This window comes from Zonotrichia albicollis, chromosome 2 (assembly GCF_047830755.1).
Source record: "Zonotrichia albicollis isolate bZonAlb1 chromosome 2, bZonAlb1.hap1, whole genome shotgun sequence".
NCBI lineage: Eukaryota > Metazoa > Chordata > Aves > Passeriformes > Passerellidae > Zonotrichia > Zonotrichia albicollis.
In genome coordinates, this window is record NC_133820.1 from 42,856,283 (window position 1) to 42,883,172 (window position 26,890).

The 26,890-nt window shown below is 45.6% G+C and overlaps 2 protein-coding genes across 4 annotated transcripts in view; one reads left to right on the forward strand and one right to left on the reverse strand.

Annotated features, from left to right (window-relative positions):
• The window catches only part of A2M (alpha-2-macroglobulin), a 29,688-nt gene extending 26,758 nt beyond the window's left edge, over nt 1-2,930 (forward strand). The window contains exons 33-36 of the mRNA XM_074534974.1: nt 834-902; nt 1,289-1,391; nt 1,942-1,983; nt 2,754-2,930. Coding sequence (XP_074391075.1) covers nt 834-902; nt 1,289-1,391; nt 1,942-1,983; nt 2,754-2,779 — 240 coding nt within the window. The 3' untranslated portion in view covers nt 2,780-2,930. The remainder of the gene's footprint in view (nt 1-833; nt 903-1,288; nt 1,392-1,941; nt 1,984-2,753) is intronic.
• Nucleotides 2,931-4,691: 1,761 nt separating this feature from the next.
• LOC102066090 (alpha-2-macroglobulin) overlaps nt 4,692-26,890 on the reverse strand; it is a 37,217-nt gene continuing 15,018 nt past the window's right edge. The window contains exons 13-36 of one of the 3 annotated variants that reach the window (XM_074534967.1): nt 26,123-26,186; nt 24,760-24,902; nt 24,265-24,414; nt 23,883-24,053; nt 23,085-23,175; nt 21,575-21,701; nt 21,077-21,305; nt 19,869-19,995; nt 19,147-19,268; nt 16,787-16,838; nt 16,065-16,148; nt 15,781-15,957; nt 14,815-14,899; nt 14,474-14,630; nt 14,120-14,194; nt 11,813-11,978; nt 10,756-10,979; nt 10,161-10,379; nt 9,684-9,811; nt 9,244-9,334; nt 8,599-8,673; nt 8,290-8,392; nt 7,267-7,308; nt 4,692-5,820 (exon numbers count right to left, since the gene is read on the reverse strand). In XM_074534967.1, the coding sequence (XP_074391068.1) occupies nt 5,795-5,820; nt 7,267-7,308; nt 8,290-8,392; nt 8,599-8,673; nt 9,244-9,334; nt 9,684-9,811; nt 10,161-10,379; nt 10,756-10,979; nt 11,813-11,978; nt 14,120-14,194; nt 14,474-14,630; nt 14,815-14,899; nt 15,781-15,957; nt 16,065-16,148; nt 16,787-16,838; nt 19,147-19,268; nt 19,869-19,995; nt 21,077-21,305; nt 21,575-21,701; nt 23,085-23,175; nt 23,883-24,053; nt 24,265-24,414; nt 24,760-24,902; nt 26,123-26,186 (2,928 nt within the window). In that variant the 3' untranslated portion in view covers nt 4,692-5,794. Of the gene's footprint in view, nt 5,821-7,266; nt 7,309-8,289; nt 8,393-8,598; nt 8,674-9,243; nt 9,335-9,683; nt 9,812-10,160; nt 10,380-10,755; nt 10,980-11,812; nt 11,979-14,119; nt 14,195-14,473; nt 14,631-14,814; nt 14,900-15,780; nt 15,958-16,064; nt 16,149-16,786; nt 16,839-19,146; nt 19,269-19,868; nt 19,996-21,076; nt 21,306-21,574; nt 21,702-23,075; nt 23,176-23,882; nt 24,054-24,264; nt 24,415-24,759; nt 24,903-26,122; nt 26,187-26,890 lie in introns of all 3 variants that reach the window. The other 2 variants (XM_074534966.1, XM_074534968.1) reach the window with 2 other exon arrangements.

Below are 26,890 nucleotides of genomic sequence, written 5' to 3' on the forward strand. Positions count from 1 at the left end.
CTCCTCATAAGACTTACATTCCTGTCCCTTTTCCAGGATCATTGTCTTTCTTTGGAGTTACTCCAAAATCTGGAGTGAGGGGTCCAAAACTGAGTGTAGAATTCAATGTATAGCATCACCAGTGTTGAATACAAAGGGAAAACATCCACTTTCTTGTATTTGAGACACTTTTTAAATGTCTGTAGCAAATGACAAAACTTCTGCTTGATTTTGTCACTGTCAAATTTGCACATTTGACATGTACAGTAGTCTCTTTTCATACATGGCTTAAGGCCAGCACAATGGGAGATGATGTGATCAGTCTAAGAAAAAATAGAATAAGTAATTTTTTCTTTAGACTGATGATGGGCATTTTGTTTTCACTGTGTCCCAACAGCTTCCCATAAACATTGTCTGTGCATAGTACATTCAAAAATAGTGCTGTTTCCTTTTTCCTTTGGCTGATCTAGAACCATCTTATAACACTGTGACTCTTTAGGTGTTGGGTAACAGTTTGAGATGCTGATTAGGTGCATGAATTGGAAAATAAAGTCGGTGCACAACTAGCAAGCCAGATGGAATGTATTTTCATTTAATTGTTCCATCACTGTGTTTGATCCAGCGCTGAGGCTTTTCTGGAGCCAGGTTGTGCTTCTTCAGCCAGCCTAGTGAAGGGAGGGCTGGAGACCATGATACTTGTGTGGCCCACCCAGGAGACAGTTCTGTGCTGCTGGCTGGCTTAGTTCCCTGAGTACTGCAGTATTTCATCCAGACTCCATCCCACCCACAGGGCTGAGCAAGGGCCACAGGGAGACCTCCTTCAATGCAGTAATATCTTGGTCTTCTTTCTTCAGCTGGAAGCCCACCCTGTTATTGAGCGCACAGAGCTGAATACCAACCACGTTCTACTATACCTGGAAAAGGTGAGGATGGGGCAGAAACACAGGCATTGGGAAATTTGGCTGTGTAGAGCAAAAAATCTGGACTCAAAACTACCATGCCTCTGCTAAGAATGGGACTGAATAATTTACTGTCTTTTTCTGACTACAAACTTCAAGTTTTTAGACTTAATGCTACTACTCTCCCATCCCTCAGTCAGCATTCTGTCCATCCTGTGCACCAGCAGAGCCTCTCCGAGGGTGGGGAGTGGTCCCAGAGTGTGCCCCTGCCCCTCAGCCAGCCCTACAGTGCTGTGTCCCCCCAAGCAATGGTGGCCAGGGAGAGTGTGTGAGCCTGGGTTCAGTGCAGAGGCACAGGGGAGCCCCTGCAGTGCAGAGCCCCCCTGAGCCTCTTCTGCTTCCCTTCCCAGCTGGGCAGGGAGAGCCTCAGCTTCTCCTTCACGGTGGAGCGGGACATCCCCGTGCGGGGCCTGAAGCCAGCCCAGGTGAAGGTCTATGACTACTATGAGACAGGTGAGTGCCAGCAGTGCCCGTGGCAGCCAGCCTGGGCAGGGCACACGTGGAGGGGCACGGGAGCTGTGGGGACCCGCAGCTGCCCCAGCCTGCCACTGCCACCCCAGCCCTGCCTTGAGCTCTGGGAGGGCCGAGGGACTGGGGCAGAGCCATCCACGCTGGGGGTGCCGTGTTCATTTCTGGCCCTGCAGGGTGGCCCTGCCTGTGCTTGCAGGCAGACTTGCTGCTCCTTGGGCCTCTGCTGTCCTGGCTCCAGTGACAGAGCTCTTTGTGCCCACCTCAGCCCAGTGTGCTGGGAGGAGCTGTCTGAGCAGCCCTTGGCTGCACTGGCAAGGAGACCTGCTGGAGCGGCCTGTGTGGGTGGCTCTGCCTTGCTGCCACTGCCCCCAGACACTGGGGCTGCCCCATCCCAACTGGCATCTCTGTGGGAAGCTGGGGATTCTGACACCAGCCTGCTCTGGGGGTCTGGGAAAAGCATCTCTGTGGCACCCATCCCCCTGCCAGCAGTGCCAGGGGTCATGACAGCTCTCCCTTCCCTTCTGTTTTCCAGATGAGTTTGCCACACAGGAATACAGTGCTCCCTGCGCCACAGGTAGGTGCACTCGAACAACTGAGGTGTTCCAGCAGGGACTGTTGCAAGTTGTCTTGAACTAGAGTCTTTGTAGATCTTGTGTTTTCTTGGCCTGTGTCTACTCTCAGCATTTTCCTCACTGGGCCTACTGCAGTCCACATGTCAGTTCAGAGACCAAAAGCAATGCTGCCACCCAACTTCCTCTGTAAGATCAGATACAGCTTTCATGTTCCTTCCCTGCAACCTGGATATTACTGCCTTTGTTTGTACAGTGGCAATTGTCTTTTCCTCTGTGATAGTGTCACTTTATGCAAATAAGATTTGGATTACCCTTGGGGTGAAACGTCACACTTAGTCTTTTGTGTCTCTGCCCTTTTTAGGGCCGCATCTGCTATGCTGCAGACACTGAAAGGTACTGAGGAATTGTCTCCCAAATACCTTGGTGAAATGTTGGTGTTGTTCACATCTCTTTAACAAGGACCTTTCAAACTCTTCCCTGGGCTGATTTTGCTTTCTCGTGGGAAATGCAGTTGCTGAGAGATAATGTGTGCTTGGATAGCTCACGTATCTCCACGACAAATCTGCTTCCCCTCTCTGTAGCATAGATATTTTGAATGTGTCCAGTCATCCCCATTCTGTCATCTGTCTGCAACTGAGCATTTTTAGGTGAAGCACTTTCTCAGAGTTTAACAGGCTTGTACTCACATAACCACCAGAACACAGAGACATCCAGGGCTCTGGATACCATTCACCAAAATATTTATCTCACTTTGTTCTTTTCCCACCTCCAGTCGAGGCAGAACAAGGAAATTCCTGAAGAATGCATCTTCTCGGAGCCTTGCTGTATCAGCTCATGTATTTCTGCCCCTGGAAGGTCTTGTTAAGGATGGGATATTGAAAAATTAGAGGAGGACACCTCAAAAGCAAAAACAAAGCAACACTGTAAATAAATTAATTCTTGATTCTCATCAGATGTCTCTGGCCTTGTTTTCTGTTACTGTTATGCTTGTGTGTCTTCCTATCCATGTCATGGCCTGAGATTTCAATCCAGAGCCATCCATGGAAAGGTGGTGTTTGAGAACTCCTCAGGAATACCAGAAGGCAGAAAGCTTTTAGTAGTTGGGAGGTTTTTCTCCATACTTGCCAGTTGTTTAAGGGAGAGGACATTGTATCTCATCCATTATGTGCTGGAAGTTTGTCACTCTGCCTTTACAGGGGGTGTTTTCTGCAAGGTGATCCTTGGACGTGAACCTCTGATCACATATTGCCTTTGCACTGTGAAATCACTGCTGTGAGGTGCCAGGACATCGTGAACCTGTCCAATCTCATCTTTTGCAGCAGCCCAGATAGAAGTGAAGACCTGTGGGCGTTCCCATTCTTTCAGGGTCTGCTTGCTTCTAAACAGCTAAAGTGAAGTCAGAGAGGGACTGGGACCTTCAGGGAATTTTCAGAAAAATTCATAGAATTCAGAAAAATTAATAGAATTTTTTAGGTTGGAGAGGGCTTTAAGGTCAAGTTCTACTATTAACCGAGCATTGCCCAGTCCTCTGCTAAACCATGTAGGGTTGCATGGAGTTGTTGTGACCCAAGTGTAGGACCTACCACTTGGCCTAACACCACTGGCCTTGACCCATGGATCCAGCCTGTCCTGATCCCTCTGCAGAGCCCTCCTGCCCTCCAGCAGATCCACACTCCTGCCTAGCTTGGTGTTTCCTTCAAAGGATGCCCTTGATGCCCTCAGGTCATTGATAAAATAAAGCAGGAGTGGCCCCAACACTGAGCCCAGTGGTGACCACCTGGATTCTGTAGCTCCATTCACCACCTCTCCCTGGGCCTGCCTATCCAGACAGCTTTCTACCCAGCAAACAGTGCACCTGTCCGAGCAACAGGCAGTCAATGTCTCCAGGAAAATACTGTGGAAAATTGTGTCAAAGGCTCTACTGAAGTCTAGGTAACTTACATCCATGACCTTTCCCTTATCCATTGAGTGGGTCACCTTGTCATAGAAGGAGATCAGACTGGTCAAGCCGGACCTGCCTTTCCTAAACCTCTGCTAGCTGGGTCTGATCACCTGGTTCTCCTGTATGTGACACATGATGGCACTCAAGATAATGTTAGGCAAAAGTTCAACCAAGAACCACTTGCATTTTTTATAAGATCTTTATCATCTTATCCTCAGTGGAGGTCCGTAGATCTCCTCTGGGCTGTCTGAGTAATTTTTTTTTTTTTCTCCTTCACAACTAGGCTTATAGTGCTTCAGCAGATTTCAGTGGGGAGGACCTGGTTTCATGTCTCGTAATTTGGGCTAAGCATTTTTCATGTACATTTTCCAAATGGTTTCTAGATGTCTCACATGGATGCAGAGGCAGTCAGCTTCAGTTCAAGAGGTCATATGGCACCACGTGTGTTTTACTTACATGTTTCTACATGCAGAGGTGCCTTTCACCCTGCCAATGTGGGCTTAAGCAAATATACCTATAGGAGTCGCTCATATAGCTTATTTCACAAATACAGACCCTCCTTTCTCTGGAAAACCAATTGCCTCATGGTAGAAAAAATAGATTGCTATATTACTTCTAATTCAAAACAAAATGCAATTTAACTGTATTATAAATCTTGCTCAGCTGTCACTGAAGCTGGTTCATTCCACAGTCCCCTCTGAATATGAAGTGTCAAAAGGCCTTGAGTGCATAAACCCCAAACATAACAGAATACAAAGTGACATAATATTAATATCTCGCAAAATAGATGAAGAATTTTATTTGTTCTCAATGACACTGTTCGTGCAGGTACACTAAACCAAAAATTGGATGAAACAGCCCACTAAGCATACTTTGGATGCACAACATGCCATGATACCTAACAGTTAGCATTTCATGAGAATAAACAGGCATATAAGATTTTTTGCATTCAGAAGTTAAAACCACAATTTCATGAGACAAAATAAAGAAAGGTGGATCATTCCTGAGGGTGTCTAAGAGGCCTGTAGACAGTTTCATCAAAGCAGCTATGTGATTTAAATGAATGTACCATTTCAACTAGACATAGGCAAGTAGGTTAGTGGCAAACACCATTAGCTTCTTCTTGGGAATCTCCCAGAAGCAGCACACATGAGATAATGGAAACTTCCTCTAGAAGGCTCAATCTTCAACTGGAGACCAAGCCATTGTAAGGCAGCAGCTGAAGGCATGATGCATGCACACATCCCCCCTGCCCCCCTGGCACTCTCTAATCATTGAAGAGGGAAGACTCTGTCTCCTCCCACTTTTCTACAAACAAGAAACCATCCCAGGAGGGGTGTCTACAGGGAAGGTCACAGAGGCTGAATTTCATGTAACATTAGTTGATCTTCCAGGCTGCCTAATGGTGGGAGACATGGACAGGCCTCTGCAGAGACCAATTCAATGGAGGATGTGGTTTGTAAGCCAGGGGAGAGAAGTGGTTCCAAGAACTACCTATCCTTCCCCATTGATTAGACTCCATCTCAGATGATAAGTTCAGAGAACATAATACAGAGACAGATACATTAGAAAGGCTGACCTCCACTTAGATCATTCTGTCTTCTTTTTTTCCTCCCCTCACTTGTTAGCCTTATTTCCCTGCACACAGGCATTGTTAGATGGGTTACTCTTTAACCTAAGAAGAAAGGGAGATTAAAGCTGTGACTGAAAGATGAGCAGAAAAAATCAGAACAGAGAACAAATTGTTCAAAAATCATTGGTGAGTACAGTTAATTTATTTGTAAAGTTCACTTCCCATTCCATGCAGGCATTATAAATGTCATGCTGTGGTGGTGGTGAGGCAGGCAGGTTCCAGCATCTGGGAGTGTTCTTCAGTCATTTCTCTGGTCTGCTTCCTCTACAAGGATGAAAGAAGATGGGAGGGAACAGGAGTCAGAGAGATATGTCCATCTGCTTTCTAAGGTTGAGAGACAAAGGGAGCAAGACGTGGATGTGGAAGCCAGGTTATGTGTGAAGAACAGTACAGGAGAGAGTTGCTGTTTTACCAGGGTGGAGGGTCATCCACAGCACTCACTACTTGTGTCACCTTCAAGGCAGTGGGAGGTTGAGAGAGGGCTGAAGTTCTCTCTGACCCACTGAGAGAGATAAGCGGAGTGGGATTTGTCACAACTGAGATGTGCACAGTGCAAACAGGAAAAGCTGGCTGGTGTACCAGCGAGGTGTGCTCTGTTTATTTCTCTGCAAAGAGTGGAAGAAAAGCACTGCACTCTGTTGCTCTACTATACAGGGCAGTGAAGGAAGCTTGGCAACTGAGATCTGCCTTCTAGTCAGTGCAGGCCACCTCTGTACACTTAGACTAGTGGACAAGCCTCTTAAGTGGCAATTTCCCATCCCCCTTTCCAAGGAAGATAAAATCTCTGCCTTTTATCAGAACTGGGGAAAAGTAGCCTAAAATCTAAGGTCTCCCCATGAGGCTCACACTGGACAACCAGACCACACCAAAACACACTTTGGAAATGTTTTACTGTCCACTCAATGTTTGGACTTATGCACATTTTTCCATGAAGGGAGGCTGTAGGTCCAGAATCAGCAGAAATCAGCTGTACCTATGGACATGGCCTAGATTAACAAGCACTATGGAACAGAAGTGTGACAGTTCAGACTCTTCTATTTTTCCAGTTAGAAATGCTAAAGGAGATAAATGCCACCATTTACCACCAGCAGAATGCAAAGCTTTTGCCTTCTCCAAGTCCAAATCACTTTTTCTCTGTTCTCAGGTGTCACAGTCAGGTCCTGTGAAAAACCATTTCCCAGGAACTCTGCTTTCCAGAAGCCTCCATATTCCAAACACCTGAATCTGGGCTATTGACAGAAAATAACACCTGCCATTCTTCATATTGGAAGACTCCATATAGGACAGGAGAAATAACCTTGGTCAGACCATGTTACAGAAACTCCTAACTTACCTGTGCTCCTAAGCCAAACACACATGGCCTTGCATTGCAGAGAATCCCCCAAAGATGACAGTATTCTGTCCTGACAGCTCAGACTCCAAGTCAACATTGAGGGCTGCCTGCCCAGGGTTATGAGGCACAGCAGTGTCCTGAGAGGCCCTGGGGCAGCAGGAACTTTAGTAGGAGGCAGCTGTTCCTCCAGACAGCAGCAGCCAAAGGCAAACTTCCCATGTCTGTAACACCCATGCTCTTTATTTTACACACAATATCTGTGCCTGTTGGTTGGGCCAATGTCATCCAAATTCAAACAGGAAGAGACAAGTGTTGTCTGGAAGACCAAAAATATAATGAAGAAGATGGAGAGAGCAGTGAAGGAAGCAGTACCCTACCTGTGGTGCAGGGAGCACTGTATTCCTGTGTGGCAAACTCATCTGGAAAACAGAAGGGAAGGGAGAGCTGTCATGACCCCTGGCACTGCTGGCAGGGGGATGGGTGCCACAGAGATGCTTTTCCCAGACCCCCAGAGCAGGCTGGTGTCAGAATCCCCAGCTTCCCACAGAGATGCCAGTTGGGATGGGGCAGCCCCAGTGTCTGGGGGCAGTGGCAGCAAGGCAGAGCCACCCACACAGGCCGCTCCAGCAGGTCTCCTTGCCAGTGCAGCCAAGGGCTGCTCAGACAGCTCCTCCCAGCACACTGGGCTGAGGTGGGCACAAAGAGCTCTGTCACTGCCACCCTGGAACAGCAGCCAGGACAGCAGAGGCCCAAGGAGCAGCAAGTCTGCCTGCAAGCACAGGCAGGGCCACCCTGCAGGGCCAGAAATGAACACGGCACCCTGTTGGAGATTTTTTCAGGGATGGCCTAGAAGGCAGCTGTGAGGAGCAGATTCTCACAGCCTGTTTCTGTGAACAGCAGAGGTTCTCAGGTTATTTTTAACTACAGGTAAAGGTGACAAACATGAAGGCCTTGAGAGCCTTGCACATCAGAGTTCTCAGGCAGCTTTCTCATAACAAGTGGATGTTCTATCTTTGGCTGTTTTGGGAAAGCAAGAATAATTTTGAGAACCCAAATCTTGGTATTGGAAACATAAGGTGGAGTTGGTATGTTATCTCTGGCCTATTGTGAGCTCAGATTTTGCAATATGCATGAACTTGATTAACACTGTTATAAAAGGTGACTGATTGATCAATAAAGTGGAGTCGATGCTGACCAACGCAAGGTGGGTCGTCTCCCCCCCAACTTCAATAGCACCCCCAGCGTGGATGGCTCTGCCCCAGTCCCTTGGCCCTCCCAGAGCTCAAGGCAGGGCTGGGGTGGCAGTGGCAGGCTGGGGCAGCTGCGGGTCCCCACAGCTCCCGTGCCCCTCCACGTGTGCCCTGCCCAGGCTGGCTGCCACGGGCACTGCTGGCACTCACCTGTCTCGTAGTAGTCATAGACCTTCACCTGGGCTGGCTTCAGGCCCCGCACGGGGATGTCCTGCTCCACCGTGAAGGAGAAGCTGAGGCTCTCCCTGCCCAGCTGGGAAGGGAAGCAGAAGAGGCTCAGGGGGGCTCTGCACTGTAGGGGCTCCCCTGTGCCTCTGCACTGAGCCCAGGCTCCCACACTCTCCCTGGCCACCCATGTTGTGGGGATGTTAGCAGTGCTCTCTATCTGCATTTTGTGCTACTGCCATTGTGCTGCAGAGCTCAGTGTGTGCCCCATGGCAGCACTGGGTTGGTCCTCACCTGCTCAATGTACAGCAAAACGTGGTTTGTGTTCACTTCTGTTCGCTGGATCTGGTGAAACCGTGTGTTTGAGAGCTGGGAAAAAGAGATGTGGAGGAGGTTGATGTTCTGAAGGGAAGTTAGTCAATCTTCTTCAATTTCTCTCCACCACTAAAATCTCACCATGTAGGGCTGAGAAGTAAAGCTCAGGAAGTGTACTTCCCAGGGGACTTGTCAAACGCTCTTCTATGAAGCGCCACAAATTAAGACTTCCCCCATCTCCCACCTTCTCAGGATCCTTCACATTCTTGACACAAAAATTGCATGAGGGACCAGCATTGTCATGGTTGTAATATATCTCCCAAGGCTCCTGAGTCCCTGATATCAAACCTGATGTCTCCTTCCATCTTTTGATCTGGGGCTAAACACCACATATAACTGCAAGCTACCACAAGAACTTGAGAAGTGGAAGGGAATGCTGCTACTGGCATCCCTCATGCACCCCTACTCCAGAGCTGAGGGGTAGAAGACCTGGAGGAAAAGATGGACAGGGCTAGGAGTGGAGAAGATTCCAGGAAAATAATTAAATGTTACTTTAAATAAAGAAATGGATGTCCCATATTAAAAACAGATATACTCAAAGAAATGCTTCACACAGCACCATACCTTCCCCACTGAGGACTTCAAAGGGACAAATCCTGACAGCATCTTCACATCAACAATCACCATGTTGGAGACATTGCGCTCCCCTGTGTAACTGAGGAACCAAGCAACAAAGATCCAGAGCACATCAACTCAGAGCTGGGCACGATTCCAGCTTTTCCATAACACTTGGCATCCCACTGAGTCCTGGCAGTCCAGCACCTTCCTCTCCAGCTGTTCCAGGATCTCCTAGTCATCTGCACAGCCTCCCAGTAGCCCAGCCCTGGGCTGCCCACACAGCAGGACAAGTCCTTCCTCCAGAGCCTGTCCTCATGGCACAGCCCCCCCATGCCCACCTCCCCAGGAATGTGCTGCACTCTCAGACTGCTTCACCCTGGGCACAACCACACCTCCCCCAGCTCCCAGGGCTCAAGAGGAAAGCTCAGAGCGGAATGCAGACTCACCTGACATTTATGGCAATGTCAAAGACCTTGTGAGCCGTGGAGTCCCCGCAGGCCTCTGGGACTGTGTGCACATGCAGCAGGAAGGGCGCCTCCTCCTGCGTGGGCTGCACGTTGTACCTCAGGCTGGTCTAGGGGACAGCCAGCAGCTCTGCGTGAGTGTCTGTGAGCGTGTGTGTGCTCCACGTGGGAGAGAGGGGACCCTCTCACCCCCAGCCTCCCCACAGCCTCTCCACATTGGAAACACTGCCCTCCTTCAGTCCCACTCTCTCTTCCACATCCCTGTACTCATTCTATCCTCTGCCCTTTACCCACAGCCTTCCACCTCTCCCCTCTCTCTGTCCTTTGCTCTCCTCTCCCTCAATGGAAGGATTTGATGATCTCAGGGTGTTTTCCAGCCTGGATGATCCTATGATTGTGTCCTCTCTAGGCTGGCCAGGGGCTGCCCTCCAGGATGCCAGCTGTGCCCGTCAGCCTCACCTGCAGGTAGACGCATCCTTCACCAGACACCTCCACGCTGTACTCCCCTGGCACCTGGGGAAGGGGCACGCGCTGGAGCAGCAGCCGGTTGCTGGGATCCACTTGGAAGTCTTGCTGGAAGTCCCCTCCAGATTGCAGGGCCACTTTGGAAGCTGCCCCGCTCTTGGCATAGGTGGCAGCTCCGTACAGGGACAAGGCTTGGAGAGCCACCACTGTGTCCTGAAAGAGACGAGTCCCAGTGTCCCAGCAGGGGATGCAATGAGCCTCTCCTCCTGTAGCTTGTCCTCCTACAGCCTGCCCTTTCTGCCAGCTGGCACACTCCCCTCCATCCTCACTTTCTCCAAAAGTGTTAAGAAGTAAAAACAGAAGGAAAGGGCAGCTTCAGTGTATTTCCCTTGCCAGGGGCACTGCCTGGTATCTTTTTTCTGTAGCCTCTAAGGAACCTGGCAGCCATGGGAGGTACTGCAAGGATCCATTGCAGGGCTACAGTTCCCACCTTCCTGACAAAACTTCCTGTTCTCCCACCTGGCTCTCTGACATGTGCCATCTTCTGGGACACCTTGATGTGTGAGGTGGCCAGAGGGAAGCAGCTCACCTGGGTGGAGGAGAAGCCTCCACTGGGATTCTGCTGGCTGCTGATCCACTTTGCAATGAGGGAGGCAGAAACCAGCTCCTCCTGGGCAGGGGCTGGCTGCGAGGTGAGCTGGGCCAGGAGCACGTAGGCCGTCATCTCCACTTCTGCAGAGGGAGCTCGGTAGCGATGGAACGGGAGATCAGCCTCAGGCTCCCTGCCAGGCCACTGCCAGTGAACAGAGCCATCTTCACAGGAGCCAGGGAGACAGACAGCAAGCAGCTGTTACTGGTAAATACTGCAGGGGACTTCCTGACCTGCTGCCTGACCCAGCTGGGAGGACGGAGCCTCTGTGATGTGTCTGTCATGCAAGGTGATGTGGGAAGGGTCGGGTGTGCACATTTTGCAGGTTTAAAATGAGTGTGAGACTGCTGAGCCTCAGACCTAGACACCACTTTGTCCTAGACTCCACATTGACATTTATGGGCTACAGTCCCCACAGCTTGGTTAAACACACTGTCTAGCCTGAGTTAAACTGAATAATTCTGAAGGAATACAGTATTTCCCCTGAAGACTCAGAACTTGTGCTCAGCCTCCAAAATGCCCTGGATGCTCATTTTCTCTCTCAGCACACCCGTATCTCCTCTGACTGACATGCCTTGTGCTCAGCAAGGTCACCTTTGTTCTGTGTTGAGCTCGTGCCCAGGAAGGAAGGAAGGAAGGAAGGAAGGAAGGAAGGAAGGAAGGAATGTGGCATTGCTAAGCCTTTGCTAAGCTGTGCCTGGCATGGCGAGAGGAGGGGGCTGAGGAGAGATGGGAGCAGAGCCCCCCAGGGGCTCAGCACCAAGGGAATGGTGCCTGGTGCTTCCTGGTGAGCTCCCTCTGAGCACAGAAGGACTGGGCCCTGAGAGAAACCTCTCAGAAAAGCAATCCCTTTGCACAAGTCTTTCCTCTCCCTGCACCTTTCCCCATCCACAGAGGCCAGTGCCTGCAGCCACTGCCCCACCAGCAAACGCCCATCTTACACCAAGGGACGGTGTAAGGCTGGTGAAAGCCACGTCCCACCACAAGGAACACTCACCCTTTCTCACAGCTTCCTTTTCAAGAGAGTCAAGCAATGCCTTCCGCTGGTCCCTGTTCCCTGCCAGGGCAAAGGCGTATGCCAGCAGTGCCTTGGTATACACATGGTTTTCCTTCTGGTTTGCTGCTGTTTCCAGGCAGAACAGAGCATTCCGCACCACTGAGTGCTGGAAGGAGAGAGAGACTAAACCAGAGGTGATCATACTGAATTCCATCTTGGAACAATACGAATTGGGTGGTACCTGTGGACCCTTAGCATACCATTTTTTAGTCTGGAAAAGATTTTACCCTTGTGTACCCCTTTCCTCCAGGCCTAATGATTCCTGAACAAATGGGCAGCCCAAGGCTGCTCCTTATCTTGAATCTACTTTTATTTAACATGTCTTGTTGGAATGGTTTTTCCCTGTTTGATTTAAAGACTGTGAAGCAGTGCTCCAATTCTTCTTCCTTGCGAAGAATTACTGGTCTGATTGTGTTCTGGGGTAAGAGGAGCTCTCTGAAATACTTCCTTGCTTTAGGTTTACTGAATACTTGCTTTCCTCCTCCAGCTATCACCCTGATACTGTTCTGTGCTTTCACCCTCTGCTCTATCCTTTCCTTTTTTGTTTGTTTCCCCTTTTCCAGGGCATTTTCAAAAAAATTCACTTTCTGGAAGTAATATAGATTCTAGTTTGCTGGTGAACTCTATCTCCACACACAAAAAAAAAAAACAAAAAAAACAAAGGTGTGGTTTTTTTCTATTTTCTGGAAGTTTTTTTGTGATGTTCACATTAGCAATACATGTATTGGTTTAAGAGTGGAATCACTACAGCAGAGTAAAATACTTTACATGTTATTATGACTTACACACTCTGTTACACCACAAACCCTCAGCAAGACATGACTGCTCCTCATTTGTGATGCAAAAGCTGCTATAAAATTGAAAAAGTAACTCTGCAGGGAGTGCATGCCATGACCTGAAAGCTAACAGCACATTTACAGCTTAATAAAGGTTCTAGAAGGAAATGACATACTTTTCTGTTGCTTTGTGCTTTGAATTACACTGTTTGTGTACTGCAAGATGAAATCTTTTGTGATCCCCTTTGGAGAAAATGTTCAGCTAGTTTTAAGAAAGCAAAGAATAAAACCAAAATTGGTTGTGTCTATGCCTACTACTGTTTGTAAGGAAATGCTGGGGAGGAGTGCAGCCTAATGGCAGGATGTGACAGTAGACACACATGCTAAGGACAGTGGTATCAAGTTTTTATCAGGGTTTAACATGGCTTATTTTACTTACAGAAATACTCTGTATGAGCCGTAATTACTTAAGGACTGTGCTAATCTTAGTTCATGCAGCTTAACTTGAAATGCCCCCATACCCCACTCAGATTGGGACAAACTCCTTCCTTCACATTCAGTGGCAGTTTTGGACTCAGGGAGCTGGAAAACATCCTTGTTATCCAATATGGCTCTGTCTGACAGCTTGGCTTCTAAACACAGCACATGACAGAGAAAGAATGCTCTTCTGGTGGGGTTAGTGCCATCCATGTCACCTTACTGACAAAGTAATTCCTTATGCTTGTCCTTGTAACACAGGATAAAACTTTGGACAAAGAACATTCCCTACTACATTTGGAGCAGAGGGATTGCAACAGCCTGGCAACCACACTGGTTCAGCAGTCCTTCTGCTGTGATTCATACCCCAGTTTTACCTGCACCACCACCTTGTCTCAAAGTGAGGGGATCAGAATGACCAAACCCACACTGCTCTGATATAGGCCTTAGGCTTTCCACAGGTGCCATGATGGAATTCCCTAGAGGTATACCTTATCCTTCAAGCATTAAGGATGGGGATTTCCCACAAAACCATCTACAAGAAGTAGAGAAAATGACAATGAATGCCTGAGTGTGCCATCCGTTTTTACAGACCTGTGGTGTTGTATGTGCCTAACAGGCCCAAGAGTGGTTCAACAGGATTGTACTATTCTAAGAAACAGAAGGAGATTTCTGTGGGTGTAGAAAACCTATTTGGCATACTTCAGAGAAATAAATATTATTTAACTCAAGGTCAATCCAAGCTGTATGGAGCAAATCCATTATTATCCACAGAAGAACTCAGAAAAATGTTAAATGAAATGTGTATATAAAATGGGAGAGGGGAAGAAAATGGAGGAAGATGTTCCTTCAGTCTAGGCTTGAATGAAAAGGCTATTCAGACAGGATAGATTTCTTCTTTCCAAAGGTAAAGGAACCTGGTAATCTGGGCATGGGGACACTAGTAGGGCAGGTTAGTACCATCTGTATCTCAGGTTGGGGTGCAGACACGTACAGTTACAGGCAGAGGAATCTCCAGCAGTGCAATAGTGATGTAGGCTGCCAGTGTGACCTCGTCATTCACTCCACCCTGCAGTGAAACACAGAAGTACTTGTTGATCCCACAGAGTGCTGCTGTCTTCTCCCTGTGCTACATATCTACATCCTGCAAGGACAAATTCTCCCTGGCTTCCTTTTCATGCTGAGTCCTTCAGAAGATGGTGCTCACTTCTTCCTCCTTCCTTGCTCCCTCCCACACCCCAATTGCTGAAATAAAACACTCTGGCATCACTCTGTTGATGCCAGAGTGACTTATGGTCAAGTTCCAGCCTGACCAACTCATGTAGAGCCAACCAGGCAGATTTGTTACCTTCATGGCATTGTTCAGGAGTGTCCCAGAGCTGCGGAAACAGCCATTCTCCTTCTGCTTCTGAGTAAGCCAGATCAAAGCGTCCTGGATGTGCTTCTCCTCTATGAAGATGTGAGGCCGGGCCTGGGCAAAGGACTTGAGGACAAAGGCTGTGAGCCTGAAAGTGATAGAGGGAGCCAAGACGTCCTGAGTAGGCCCTGTATCCATCAGAGGTCGTATGGCCCATGTACACTTCATCTCCACCTCCATTCCAAACCCCACAATGGCCAAGTACAAGAGAACACTTAGGAATTAGAGGGCATAAAAACAGAAACAAAAAGCCAGAGGTACTGAAGTCTTACCAGGTATTTCCAACTTGCCCATAACGTGGCCCAAAGGTGCTATAAGAACCATCCCGGTGTTTGTACTTCAATTGCCTTTGATACCCTGAAATGAAGAGTGAAAATATATTTCAGTTGCTGCAGTGCTTTTCAAGAAGCCATGCAAGGGAAATGCAGCAGACATGGGACACACTGTCCCCCTTGGCTATGGCAAAAATGTGGCCTGTGCTGCTCAGTATTATAAAAGGAAGTTCAGGGAAACCCTGAACTTTTAATATCTCTATTCTTGTGCTCTTCCTCTCTCCAAAAACACCTGGAACCTGGCTATCTGTAGTCACTGCTGCTCTCTGCCCAAGACTTCAGGACAAGAGGTAAATTCATCCCAAACTTGAGAGAAATGGGAGAATGATTCCCAAATGAGAACTGATTAAAAATGTGAGTCCTACACAGGATAGGAATGCAGGAGACAGGATAATTTTCTTTAGAGGAAATGCAATTTTCCTGCAAAAATAACTGAGTCACAACCACCCCTTGCTAGTCGGCAGATGCCCACTGTGTGCGCATGTACTGATGTTGTGTCTGTCATCATGCCCTAGCTAATGTGGTAAAATTCTGCCCTGGTCAAAGGTGAGCAATACTTTCACACCTCAATCCTAAGGAGAATTCAAGTTCTACATAAGCAGCTGCCATGATTAATGGTTATAGTCTGATTTATGTAGTTCATATAACCCTTTCTTATGGAGAGAAATCCTGAGTCATTGCTAGCCCTGGGCTTTTTCTGTGTTTGTGTTTGGATGCTGCTGTCTGTCACCCTGTATCTTCAACTAAGCATAGGAATCCTTCTTACAGATCCTGTATTGAATACCCCTAAGCTGCCAGTACCCTGTTCCTCTCTAGAGACAGCCTCCAACAGATCATCCAGGCCAGTGGTCAACAGTGTCCTTATCCAATAGCCAAGGGAAGGGATGAACAAAGGCAAAAGCTCACCGCTCACTAAGTATCCAGTGGCCTTGGATTTGATCTCCTCACTCAGCTGCCCTGTCTTGTTCAGATAGTCCAGGACGTAGATGTTGGGTGCAAAGAGGGCCATGTTCTGCTCCCCACAGCCAAAGGGCATCTGGAGGAGCTGGTGCAGGTTCTGCATGGCAGTGCCCATGATGTCACCTGGGCAATGGGACAATTCACAGTGTAAATTGGCCATTAGACTGAGCACAGTCTGAAGCGGCAGTGTTTCAAAATAGCATGTCACACTTTGAGGAGGTTTCACTTACCTAGCACTGAGAAATATGCTCTGGCTGAGCCATCCACCACAGTCTCTGGGAGAGCCAAGGAGACTGTCTGCGACACTGACTCTTCTGGGATAAAAAGCAGATTAATTTGGTTACAATTCCAGATGTATCTACAATGCATGGGTAGCAGCTATCCATGGGTGAGAAAACTGAAGAGAGGTTTCCTGACTTCAACAAATCCATTCATCTGTAATTTTGTTGATTAAGTTTCCCATCCTACAAATTTTGTATTGGGCCTGCAATATCCGCACACACAGGTGGTCATGGACTTCTTCACGGCACCATCAACCAGTTTTGACTGACTAATACACCTTTCCCAGCCTATTTTTCTGGCCCTTTATGTTTTGGTGGGCAGACCTGGCTTACCACAGAGTCTGGTTTTTGATTTTACATCCGTTAAATGAAAGGCATTAGAGATAACTGAATCAAATCCCAAACACGCCCTCCTTGCATTGACCTGGCCAGCCTCATTTCCTAAAAGATGTGCTTCCCCCTCTCTAATTGTAGACATTGTGACATCCTCAGCTCTTCTTCCACAGGAAGAATTGTTTTCACTAACAGTTGGACATACATCTAGTTTGTTCAATTTTATCAGATTCGTACACATTTCTTTGTAGAGTGGAGCACTCACAAATCTTTTTTCCCACCTTTGTCTTTAGTTTCTACCTTAGCAAAGAAAGTTTTAAAAGACAAATGGCACTTACCAGATGCACAGAGCAGAGAATTGTACGTGGTTTCCACTTCAGTCCCTTCCGGCTTGGGGAAAAGGGCAAGGGAAAACAAAAGCAAAAAAGTGAGAAAAAACGGCAACAAAGAAAAGGAAGAAATATCAAAAGGGAAAGTAAAAAAGCACTGTTTGAAAATTGCCTAGAAATATTTCTCCTCCATGTGCTAGACTGGGGACAATTGAGAACTGCAACCTACTGGCTAACAAGTATGAAATGTAATACATTTTCTTTTCTTTCTTTTTACTGAGAGAGGCCCTGCAGCTTCACAGGCTGAGATGGAGATAACATGCAGGGTGATGTTATCAACAGGAACATGGGACCTCGTGATCTGAGTTGCCACTCACTGTGGCCCAATCCAGCAGAGCTCTCCAGGCTGTGGTGATGGCTGAGTGCCTGGCACACAGGGAGAATGTGTATGCAAGAACTTTGACTGGTGGCAGCTAGAGCACCCCAATGCACCTACACATGTGACACATGCACCTACATGTGATCTACAACAACCAAAATATAAATGTGTGCCACAGTCAACCGATTTATAAGTTCTAGTTTAGTCTTTGAAGTAAGAAAAGACTTCCTCTTTTCTGTTAAGATGGGTGAAAATATTTTGGAGAGAACTCAGGAATCAAATGTTTATTAAAAAACTGGTTTTTGTCAGAATTTATTTTAGTGAGATTCCTGCACCAGTTTTTCAACCTCTAAATAGGAGAGTTCTCATTGTTTCACTACTGGTTTCCAGCATTTGCCAGCTGATATATTTTTCCCAGCATGTAAACAATGGTGTTATTGTCTTCACTTTCTCACAATCAGAATACATTGTCTCTCATTCTTCAGTATGAAAGGACAGAAAAGTATTAAAAGAGCAGGAAAACACAACAGTAAAAGAGAAAAAGTTTTCTGGATAAACTATGACAGAGCTAAATGCTTTTGTTTGAAAAGGCACCTTCTTGTTTGTCTCAGTATGTCATTCTGGTATGCAACTAAATGAGAAATCCATTGTTTTGTTTGATTTCCAACAGGAAATGAAAATGTACAAACTGCAATGGTTTGAAAGATTTAAATCCCTTTCCCCAAAGAGCCCTCAATGAGGCTTGGATTCTCGAGGAGAAGGAAGATGCCTTGGGGCCTCTGGCACCCTCACTTCTCTCTCTCTGGGATGCACTGCCTGCTGCAGGGAATGTTGCGTCCATGTGCTCAAGACAATGCAGCTCATCCCAAGCATGTTACACTGTATCCATCCCTGCTAATTAATTGTTCAGCCTTGGATGCTAATCTCCAGTTCCATCCTGTCAGGGCTTGTTGTAGATTAATTGCCCCATTAAAATAACAGGATAGGATGAGCAATCTCTCAGACACCCTGACAGAAGTAACTCTAATACTTGTTCAGTAATATACATTCCCTTGCCATCTGTGAGAAAAGACTACCGTGCTCTATCTTCCTGTATCTTCAAAGAACTAAACAAAGTCTTTTTCCTGAAGGGGTCTGTGAAATTAGGAAAATTTCCTGAAATATGTATTATGCATTCAAATCTGTTTGTAAAAAAAACCAACCAAACAAAAAAAACCTAGCAGATAGGACTGTTGTTCCATCATTACATTCCAGTTAGCAAAACATTTCCTGAAGCTACATGAATCTTAGCTCTGCCTTACTGAACACTGGAATGTCTGCAATGTAAGGAGGACTTATTACAATATAAATTTCTCTATATAACAAGCTGGTGCTTTTTTTTTTGCTAATATCTTCACTGGGAATTTTATACTGACGATTAATTTTATGACTGGCAACTTACCATAAGAAAAGAAGTGTACAAAAGAATGTAAAAATAAAAGGTTAGTTACACTTTTTTGAACATTCTTAGAGGTGTAACAAAAATAATTCGAAACAGAATTCTGTTTAGAAATATTTGTAGATTGCAGTGACCGTTGCATATTCCACAGTACTGGCCATGGGCTGGAGGAGAAGCATAAGCTTTCTGGCTAGTGTTCTGTTCACAGCCTTTCCCTGTGATTTATTACAGGCAAACACAAGGATTTCTCATTTATCTCTGATATGATGTGTCTCGGAAAACCCCCTGTCATTATTGCCTGCCTTATTATTCCTGTCCCTCCACGTAATGTAAGACCCTGCTTTGACTGTGAGATGGCAGCACTATGAGTTATGGCCTCTATTGGCCCGTGTTCAATTTATCAGTGCTTCTTCTGTAAAAGCTTGCAGAATAAGAGTCCCACAAGCCATTATTGCTGCTCTCATGGCTAAACCAGAAAACCTTTATCACGGAGCAGCTCTGACTGTTGCTTTTGCTGCTTTTCTGTGCCACCAGAACAAGCGGCCCCCGTACCTCCACCAGCAGCTGCCTGATGACCGTGTCCTTCCGCCCTTTCTCAGGGGTCTGCACAATGTCATTCCCACAGGGTTGCTGGCTCTGTAGGGCCTCAGTGGTCACTGAGAACTCCACCTGCCCTGGAGGAAACAGGGGTCAGTCAGCCCTGCCAGGCAGAGCCAGGGAAATACAGGTTTGTGTTTGTGCTGGGAACTCTGTGATGCATTACAGAGAAGGTTTTCCAAGAGGAGAACTAAATCTGAGACAAGGTTTTATCTTGGTCCAGATGCAGCCTTCCAGAACCCCTCCTTTGTGATGGCCACCCAAGCAGGTGTTAGTCTATCAGCATGGAGAGTAGTGATGGGGAAGGTCTCATAAATAAAATGGTCTTTTTCTGGGAGGCTTCAGAGAAAGCAAGTTTTGATTAAAAAATTTTGGACCCAACTAAGTTAAGACAAGACATTCTTAGCTCCACAGCTGGAATGCCTGAGTTCTTTGCATGCCTGAAGGGAACTTGTGATTTCTATTAAAATGCTGGGAAAGCCATGGCCTGTAACACATCACTTGTTTAGGACCTGGAAACACTACACCCAGTGCAGTGTCTCAACCTCAGGGCTGGACTTCTGACAAAGAGAAGATCCTTCCAAACAGGTTTGGAGTCACCTAGCTCCTCACACCAGAGATCTGGTGCCATACACTGCTATCTCATCCCAGTATCTTCTTGTCATCTGGTCTCTTACCTAGAGATCTTGGCGTTACTGCCCAAGCAACAGTTTTTCTTTCATTCACACAGATGCAGTAGGATTCCTCCTGGTTCCTCACTGGTACAGCCAGGAAATCAGTAGATTCAGCCAGAGACACACTGACCTGCCAGTTGTACAGAGAAGGGTCATGAGGTCTGGACGTGGAGAGAAGCTGGAGCTATTGCAGACAGTGCAGTACATGGAGCTACCTATTATTAATTATGGGTGCTAATAATTGGTAGTGGAGCTATCTATTATGGGTATTGCAGAGCAAGTGCTGCCTGACAAAGGAGGAAATTACTGAAATTTATGCAATTGTAGGAGATCAGGGAGGTAACTGTAGAGAACAGCATCTTTGGAAAGGAAATCGATTCTGGGAAAATGAATGGCACAGACCAGTCGTGCCATGAATTAAAGATCTCCCTCATGATTAGTTAGGTGAAGAGATAAAACACCAGCAGTGGGAAAGCTAGTAAGGGAAAAAAGAAAAGTAGAATAAGGGAGCAAGGAAAAGTGGAATAAAGAGCCTGAAAATAGCAAACAAAATGGGAAATACAGGGACACAAGTGAGAGTGCATTGGAATGACCGGATAAGTGCCCCTCCTTGTTTCAGCTTCATTCCTTTTGGAATAAAAATCTCTATTTATAGAAAACTAAGCAAAGGCGATTGAGATTATGTACTAATCCCTTCCCAAATTTTCTCTTGTCTTTATATATTAGAACAAAATGCCGGTAAGAATGGTGAAGCTATATAGCTCTCCTCAGTGTTCTAGGGACAGATGCAACAAATTACAGAAAGTCTGCATATTCCAGCAAATCTTCTGTGGAGTTTTGTGAGGTAATACTAAAGGCTGAACAGAAATATCCACCCTGGTGAACCTGGAATTTCCATTTGGGCATGTGATGATTCTGAGATCGGTGGAAAACCCAGGTTCTTTATTTCTGTAGAACAGTGACATAAATTTGTGATGACAAGGCTGGGGCTCTCAGTAGCAGCACTTCAGGCTCTGAATCAAATGCATCTTTCAAAACTTTGACAGGAAAACACATTCCCTCTTCACTGAATACAAGGATTTGTAGATACGTACACCTACATGAAATTACATTTGCAGATCAGTCATCTGGCTTGGAACAGCTGGTTAAAAAGGGCCCACTGCAGTCTCCCCATGGCTGTTAGGCTGAGCAGAGCTGTGAGCATCCCTTACCCTGATGCAGGCAGGCAGGTAGTTGAAAACGGTGGCTTTCAGCGCGAAGGACTCCCCACGCACCACAGAGTAGGGCATGGTGAGCTCCACAAAGAAGGGCTGGAAGGCTCTGAGGGACACTGTTGGGGACAGGCCAAAGCCTGTGTCTGCTGAAGTGCAGAATGCATTGGCTTTCCACTCAGTGATGGTGTCAGGGATGGTCACTTCTAGATCAGCTTTTCCCTCAGAGCTGGTGAGGGACAGAGAACAAGATTTCAGTTGTATTCTGGTGTTCATCCATTCTCCTACTGAGCAACATCTGCTGACAGCAAGCCCCTGCCCAGCTGGGATACAGGCACTGGCTTTTGCATGTTCCTCTAAAGCATCCGGTACTTAATGTCCTTAAAAAATGCCTTTGTCTGCTAGAAATACTCCTCTCACTGATACATCCACCAAGGCTTTAACCTAGTCCAAGCTTCTGGCCTCATGACCACCCTCTACACCCTCTTGAACACTTACTTCACTGAAACTATGTCCCAGATCCATGTCTCAGGGAAGTACTTCCGGACAGTCTCCATAGGATTGCCATCAACCATATCTTCCACCATGTCATAACTCATTTCTCCATGCAGATTCATTGCAGAGACTAGCAAATTTATTCAAGGACAGGAAGAAAGGAAAAGATGTGTCAAACTCCATTCTAAACCAGGACAACTACTTCCCCTCCAGGTAGTTGCTATTCTTAGGTCAAATTTTAAGATTGAAAGAACAGCTTTGACATCTTGGCCACTGGAAACATAAATTTCTCTGTTGCCATCACAGTATTTAATTTTTCTTAATGTTGCTACTTTTCTTACAGAGATTGGATGGAGTTGAGCATTCTTCCCCCACTGCCAGAAAACCTCTCAGTGACAAAAGAACCATTCATGATGATATGAGGGCATATTTCTATAGCAATACAGAATCAAATCTGAAGCTTACTGTCCCCAGATATTACTGTGGAACACAGTTTAATAATCTGGTTGAAGAACTGATTGCATTTATACATGACCAGAAACAGAAGCCATACTTAGCCCTCCATCTAGGAATTTTTTAAAAATGAACATGGGTCTTAACATCTCTGGCCATCTCACAGTGTTGCACACTGTTGTGCCTTACAAAAGGCTTTTCCAGCAGGCTTAGATGACTTTACATCTTCTCGAAGCAGACAGCTGTCTTGAGCCATACTCTCATGGCAATCCCTCCATTTCAAAACCAAATATCTGATCCTTATGAGTAGGAGGCTAGAAGTTGTCACCGGACCAAAAGCTAAATTAATTGGAGCTGGGGTACTGCACCATAAAACTCAGTAACTGGAAGTGATATAGGTGAGTCTTTTATATAGTCTTTCTAATCTCAGATCTGTTTAAGAAAGCAAGCAAAAAAAGCAGCATCATTCTCTCTATCTTCACAGTCATTGAACCTACAGAGAAGTGACATGACCTACCTAGCCCCTTATAGTCATGTAAATGGGGAAACTGGGAACAGAACCAAATTTCTCAACCCTCAGTGCTAAAATATTGAACCACAGGATTGTACCACTTTCTCATTTGTCTTGGCCCACTTTTACCCCAGTTGTTCCTCTAGCTATTCCTAGAACTGGCTGCCTAGAAGCCGATGCTCCTTTTTTAGTTTTTCCTAGCTGGACTCAGATCTGATGGGAAAAAAACCCCATTACTTTGTGCTAAAAGATTCCTTTAGTGCCTACAAGCCCTCTGCTGCTTCAGGGGTGGCATGGGAGTCGCCAAGCACACACAGGTCTGGGACAGCACATCTGGCTGCCCGGGAAGATGCAGGCAGAGGTGAATCAGTTCATATTTCAGGACTAGGTCCAGGAGGGAGGGATCATGAATTAGGTCAGCATATCTGAATGCAATCAGATCTGCCTCTGTAATTAATATTCAAAGATTCAAAGAGGGAAGGAAAGAGGCAGGGTGGTAAATTTTGGGAAGTTGTGTGAGAGGTAAAACCAAAAAGGTACTAGAACCACTGTAACTCCTTTCCATCATGTGTTCTGGGTAATGCTCGCAGAGTTCAGGCTTATGGATCTTGCTGCTAGTGAAGACTTTTAAGCCCAATTCCTAGTAAACAAAGAGAAAGAAGAACAAAAAAATATGCAAAAAAATTGTTTGAAAATAAACTTTATTTAATATGTCAAGAATGGATGTACCTAAGTCTGGTATTGATCAGAATAACAAAGGCTTGTATGTAAATTCCAGATAGGCTGTTTGACACAGATGTGGAGTCTCTATCATGTTATTCTCATGCTAAGGTTAAATCCTGGCATGATCAGATGGAAAGGTACCTTGGGGACTGCTGCCAGCATGAAAATTGCATGTGTGAAATGGAGGGAGGGTACCCAAAAAACTTTGTGTGGGACACTTTAGGTGCATATGTGTGGATTTATGGGTTATCAAATTAACTGGTACTTTAACAAAGACATATTTAAACCAGAGAAAGAAAACATGAGTGAATGAGGAGTTTCTAATATTATGCCACTAGAGGTAACTTTTCAGTTCTGTTGCCTTATCCAAGCCCATTTGCAGCTGTCTGTACTATAAGGAGACCTTTCAAAGTTTTAATGGTTTAGAGAAGCATTCAGTTACCATTCATGGGCTAAGTAGATGTGGGAACTGGGCCTGGTTATTTTCTTGTATACAAACGTGAGCAAGTTTACAGCAAATGAGCTTATCTTTTTATTAAAAAGCCCTTCAGGGCAGGTGAGAAGAATAGAGGAGACTGAATTCAAAAAGGGAACAAAAGAGAAAAATGAAAGGTTGGTGCTTACTTTGAGAATGTTGTAGGCATCCCCTTCGCCATCAGAAGAAATGGGTACGTAGAGAAATCCATTTAATGACAGGTTGTCAAGTGACACACATGGATTGACGTTGTCTTCTTCCAAGTAGTATTCCCTGAAGCTATAACCCTGGCTCTCCTTTAGTGGAAGAAGTTGATACACCTGGAGAAATGCAAATAACAGGGAACAATGCAGCAGATCACCACTTACAGGGACAGACACTACCTAGCACTCCACTGGTAAATGCCAGCTTCTAAAAAGCAAGTGTAAGGAATGCAACTGTAAAAATACATAGCCCCATGTCTATAGTGCTGTTAGTGAGGGCTTGCTTGGTTCTTGTTCTTGCTCATTACCAAAAGTAGCCAAGACTCACAGAGCTGGGAGAAAGCTCATTTTCAGGCTTCATAAGGAGAACACTCTTGTCCACTGCACGGAGGGCACACAGGGATCTTGGAGAGGTGTGGAGTTGCAGGTGTGTGTTGGAAGCAGGAAGACCTTCTTTGGGTGCAAAACTCAATCTTACCTGCAAGTCCAAAAGGACATTCAAGCAACCAATTTTTCCAGACACTGTTACATTATTATTCTGACACTTCTAGCTGTGTGAACTGAAGTTGGCTAGTGTCTAATAGATATTCATATTTGATCAATGTAATTAATAAAGATGAGAGATTCTCTTTTTGTTTCTGTCTTGCTCCACTTTTTAAAATTTTCATAGCTTTGTAGCTTATTCTGGTCACCAATCCTCAGTCAACATCAGGTCAGAACATTTCACGAATCCATTGTGAATTCTGCCCTCATTCTGGTAATCTAAACTGAGCTGCTGTCCACAAGACAAATATGGGTTGCACAAACCATGGCTTGTACTCACTTTATTGGGGAGGCACATTTCAACCTGGAAATCCTGTGAACTGGCAATGACTTCCCCACTGGGTGAAGTGGTGTACACGAGCATCTGTGCCACGGGAGCAATTGCTGCCTCGACAGGGAAGCTCAACCGGAATGTCCCGGAAGCTGACAGAGAGAGCAAAAGGCTATTCAATATGCAAGGAGTTCCACTATATGCATTTGCCTTCCCCAGATAAAAAAAAGTCAATTTCACTCCTGATGAACATTTTTAGTTATCAGAGGCTGGCAGATTGACACATGACTAAAATTTATGGCTGCTACTGAAGATGCCTGCGTTCAAAGACTGATTGTGAATTGACAAAACTCATGAGTTTGGAGAGCCTCTCCCTGCCTTCTAGATTCTCCCCAGTTAACATGTGGCATATTTTTTTTATGCTCCCAACCCTTTTTTTCCTTTCAAGCTCCAAGATCTGAAAAAAATAGTTGAGGTAAAAAAGTAAATAACTGTTGCAAAGGGTGACAGGAGTCAAGGTTGCAGAGTGACTGAAAGAATAACTTGGCAAGGTTATTGCTAAGCAAGCACTTATCTGAACACCAAACTACTGCTCCAAACATGGTAGAAAATGCCCCTCTGTGGTGGAAAACTCTATCAGGGCCTGGGCTTTATGTCATAATCTAGACAAGGTGACAGAATGTCCCTTGGTACCAGCTTGGGTGGGAGTTCAGTCATTGCTCCTAGTGAGGATACAGAACTTTGTACAGCACACAAGATCTTTTACTGCCATAATCTGTTTATATCCACTTCAGTGCAACTCCTTCTCACAGACTTGCAAAATGTTCCCCTCTTCTCATTTTCAAAAGACATTTAAAGGCATCACAGTCTCTGGTACTTAAATGGGTAATCTTGGGCATTTATGTGAATAAATTTAAATGTGTTGATTAGAATATAGATATGCATGTGTTTGCATGCTTACAAGGCAGGAATAATACAAAAAAAAAATAGGGGAAATGAGAGAGACGAAGAAATGGAGGCATGCTCTTCCTGCTTGTTGTACATGTGAGTTTCCCAACACTGGTAAGCATCAAAAATCACAATAAGGTAGAGTGGCCATCAGAAGGTGCTGGTTTTATGAAATGGCCAAAATATTATACTTATTTTTGGTTAAATTTTCTAACATTTTCTCATTAAAAAATTAGCACCTGTTGGAACTCAGAGAAAACAAAACTAACCAAAGCCATGTCATATAAAAAGGCTTAATTTTGAAAATTCAAACATTACATGCACAGTTTGAACAAAATTCAATGTTTGAATTGAAGCAATTTACCTACATCCCCTCTGCCCCAAATTACCATCAGAAATGCTAAAAAGGCATAGATCTGCTCACCATCTCCAGGATTCACGGTCAGATCATGGGTGTCAGCTAATTCGATTTGTCCCTTGGCCATCACCTGTGTAACAGAGAAATCTTTCTGGAATTGTTGTTTCCAGTGTTGAAAGGAGAAGGAATGTTCACTGGGTTAATTGTAAGAGTGTGAGCAACACCAAGAAGATGCTCAACAAGTACCAGGCTGGAATTTACTGTGTCTTTGGAAATAGAAATATTTGCTCCTAGGAGCACCACATTGATCAAACATATCTTTGCTTTTGTACATATTACATATATAGATCAGGTTCAAATGCATTTTGCCTCTAACCACACATAACTCTGGGAGTCATCTGCACATTTCTAACAATTTGGAACAGACTGGACATCATAAAGTCTCCTCATTCCTCTCTCAGCTGGTTTGTGAAACAGTGTGAAGAAAAATTTCACCAGGATTAGTTTTATAACTGCACTAGGTTGGGACAGGAGACCACAGGCTGCAAAGAATATGAGCTTGAACAAGGTACCTGAAGCCAGACAGTAGGCAATAGCCTAAATGCCTCCTGTAATTCCCTCATTTCTAGAAAAAGATTCCTTTTGCACAGTCAAAAATGATTTTTATTCAGTTACTTTTGATATGGAATATTTATTCCATAACACCATATTTCAATTTCAAGATGTGGGTTCCACATCTGTAAAAATGGAAGTTTCTCACTGTTTACCTGCTGTATGCACATACTTAAAATCAATTTTCCCAGGCAAGTGGGTAAACGAGTATATAGTCTTTCC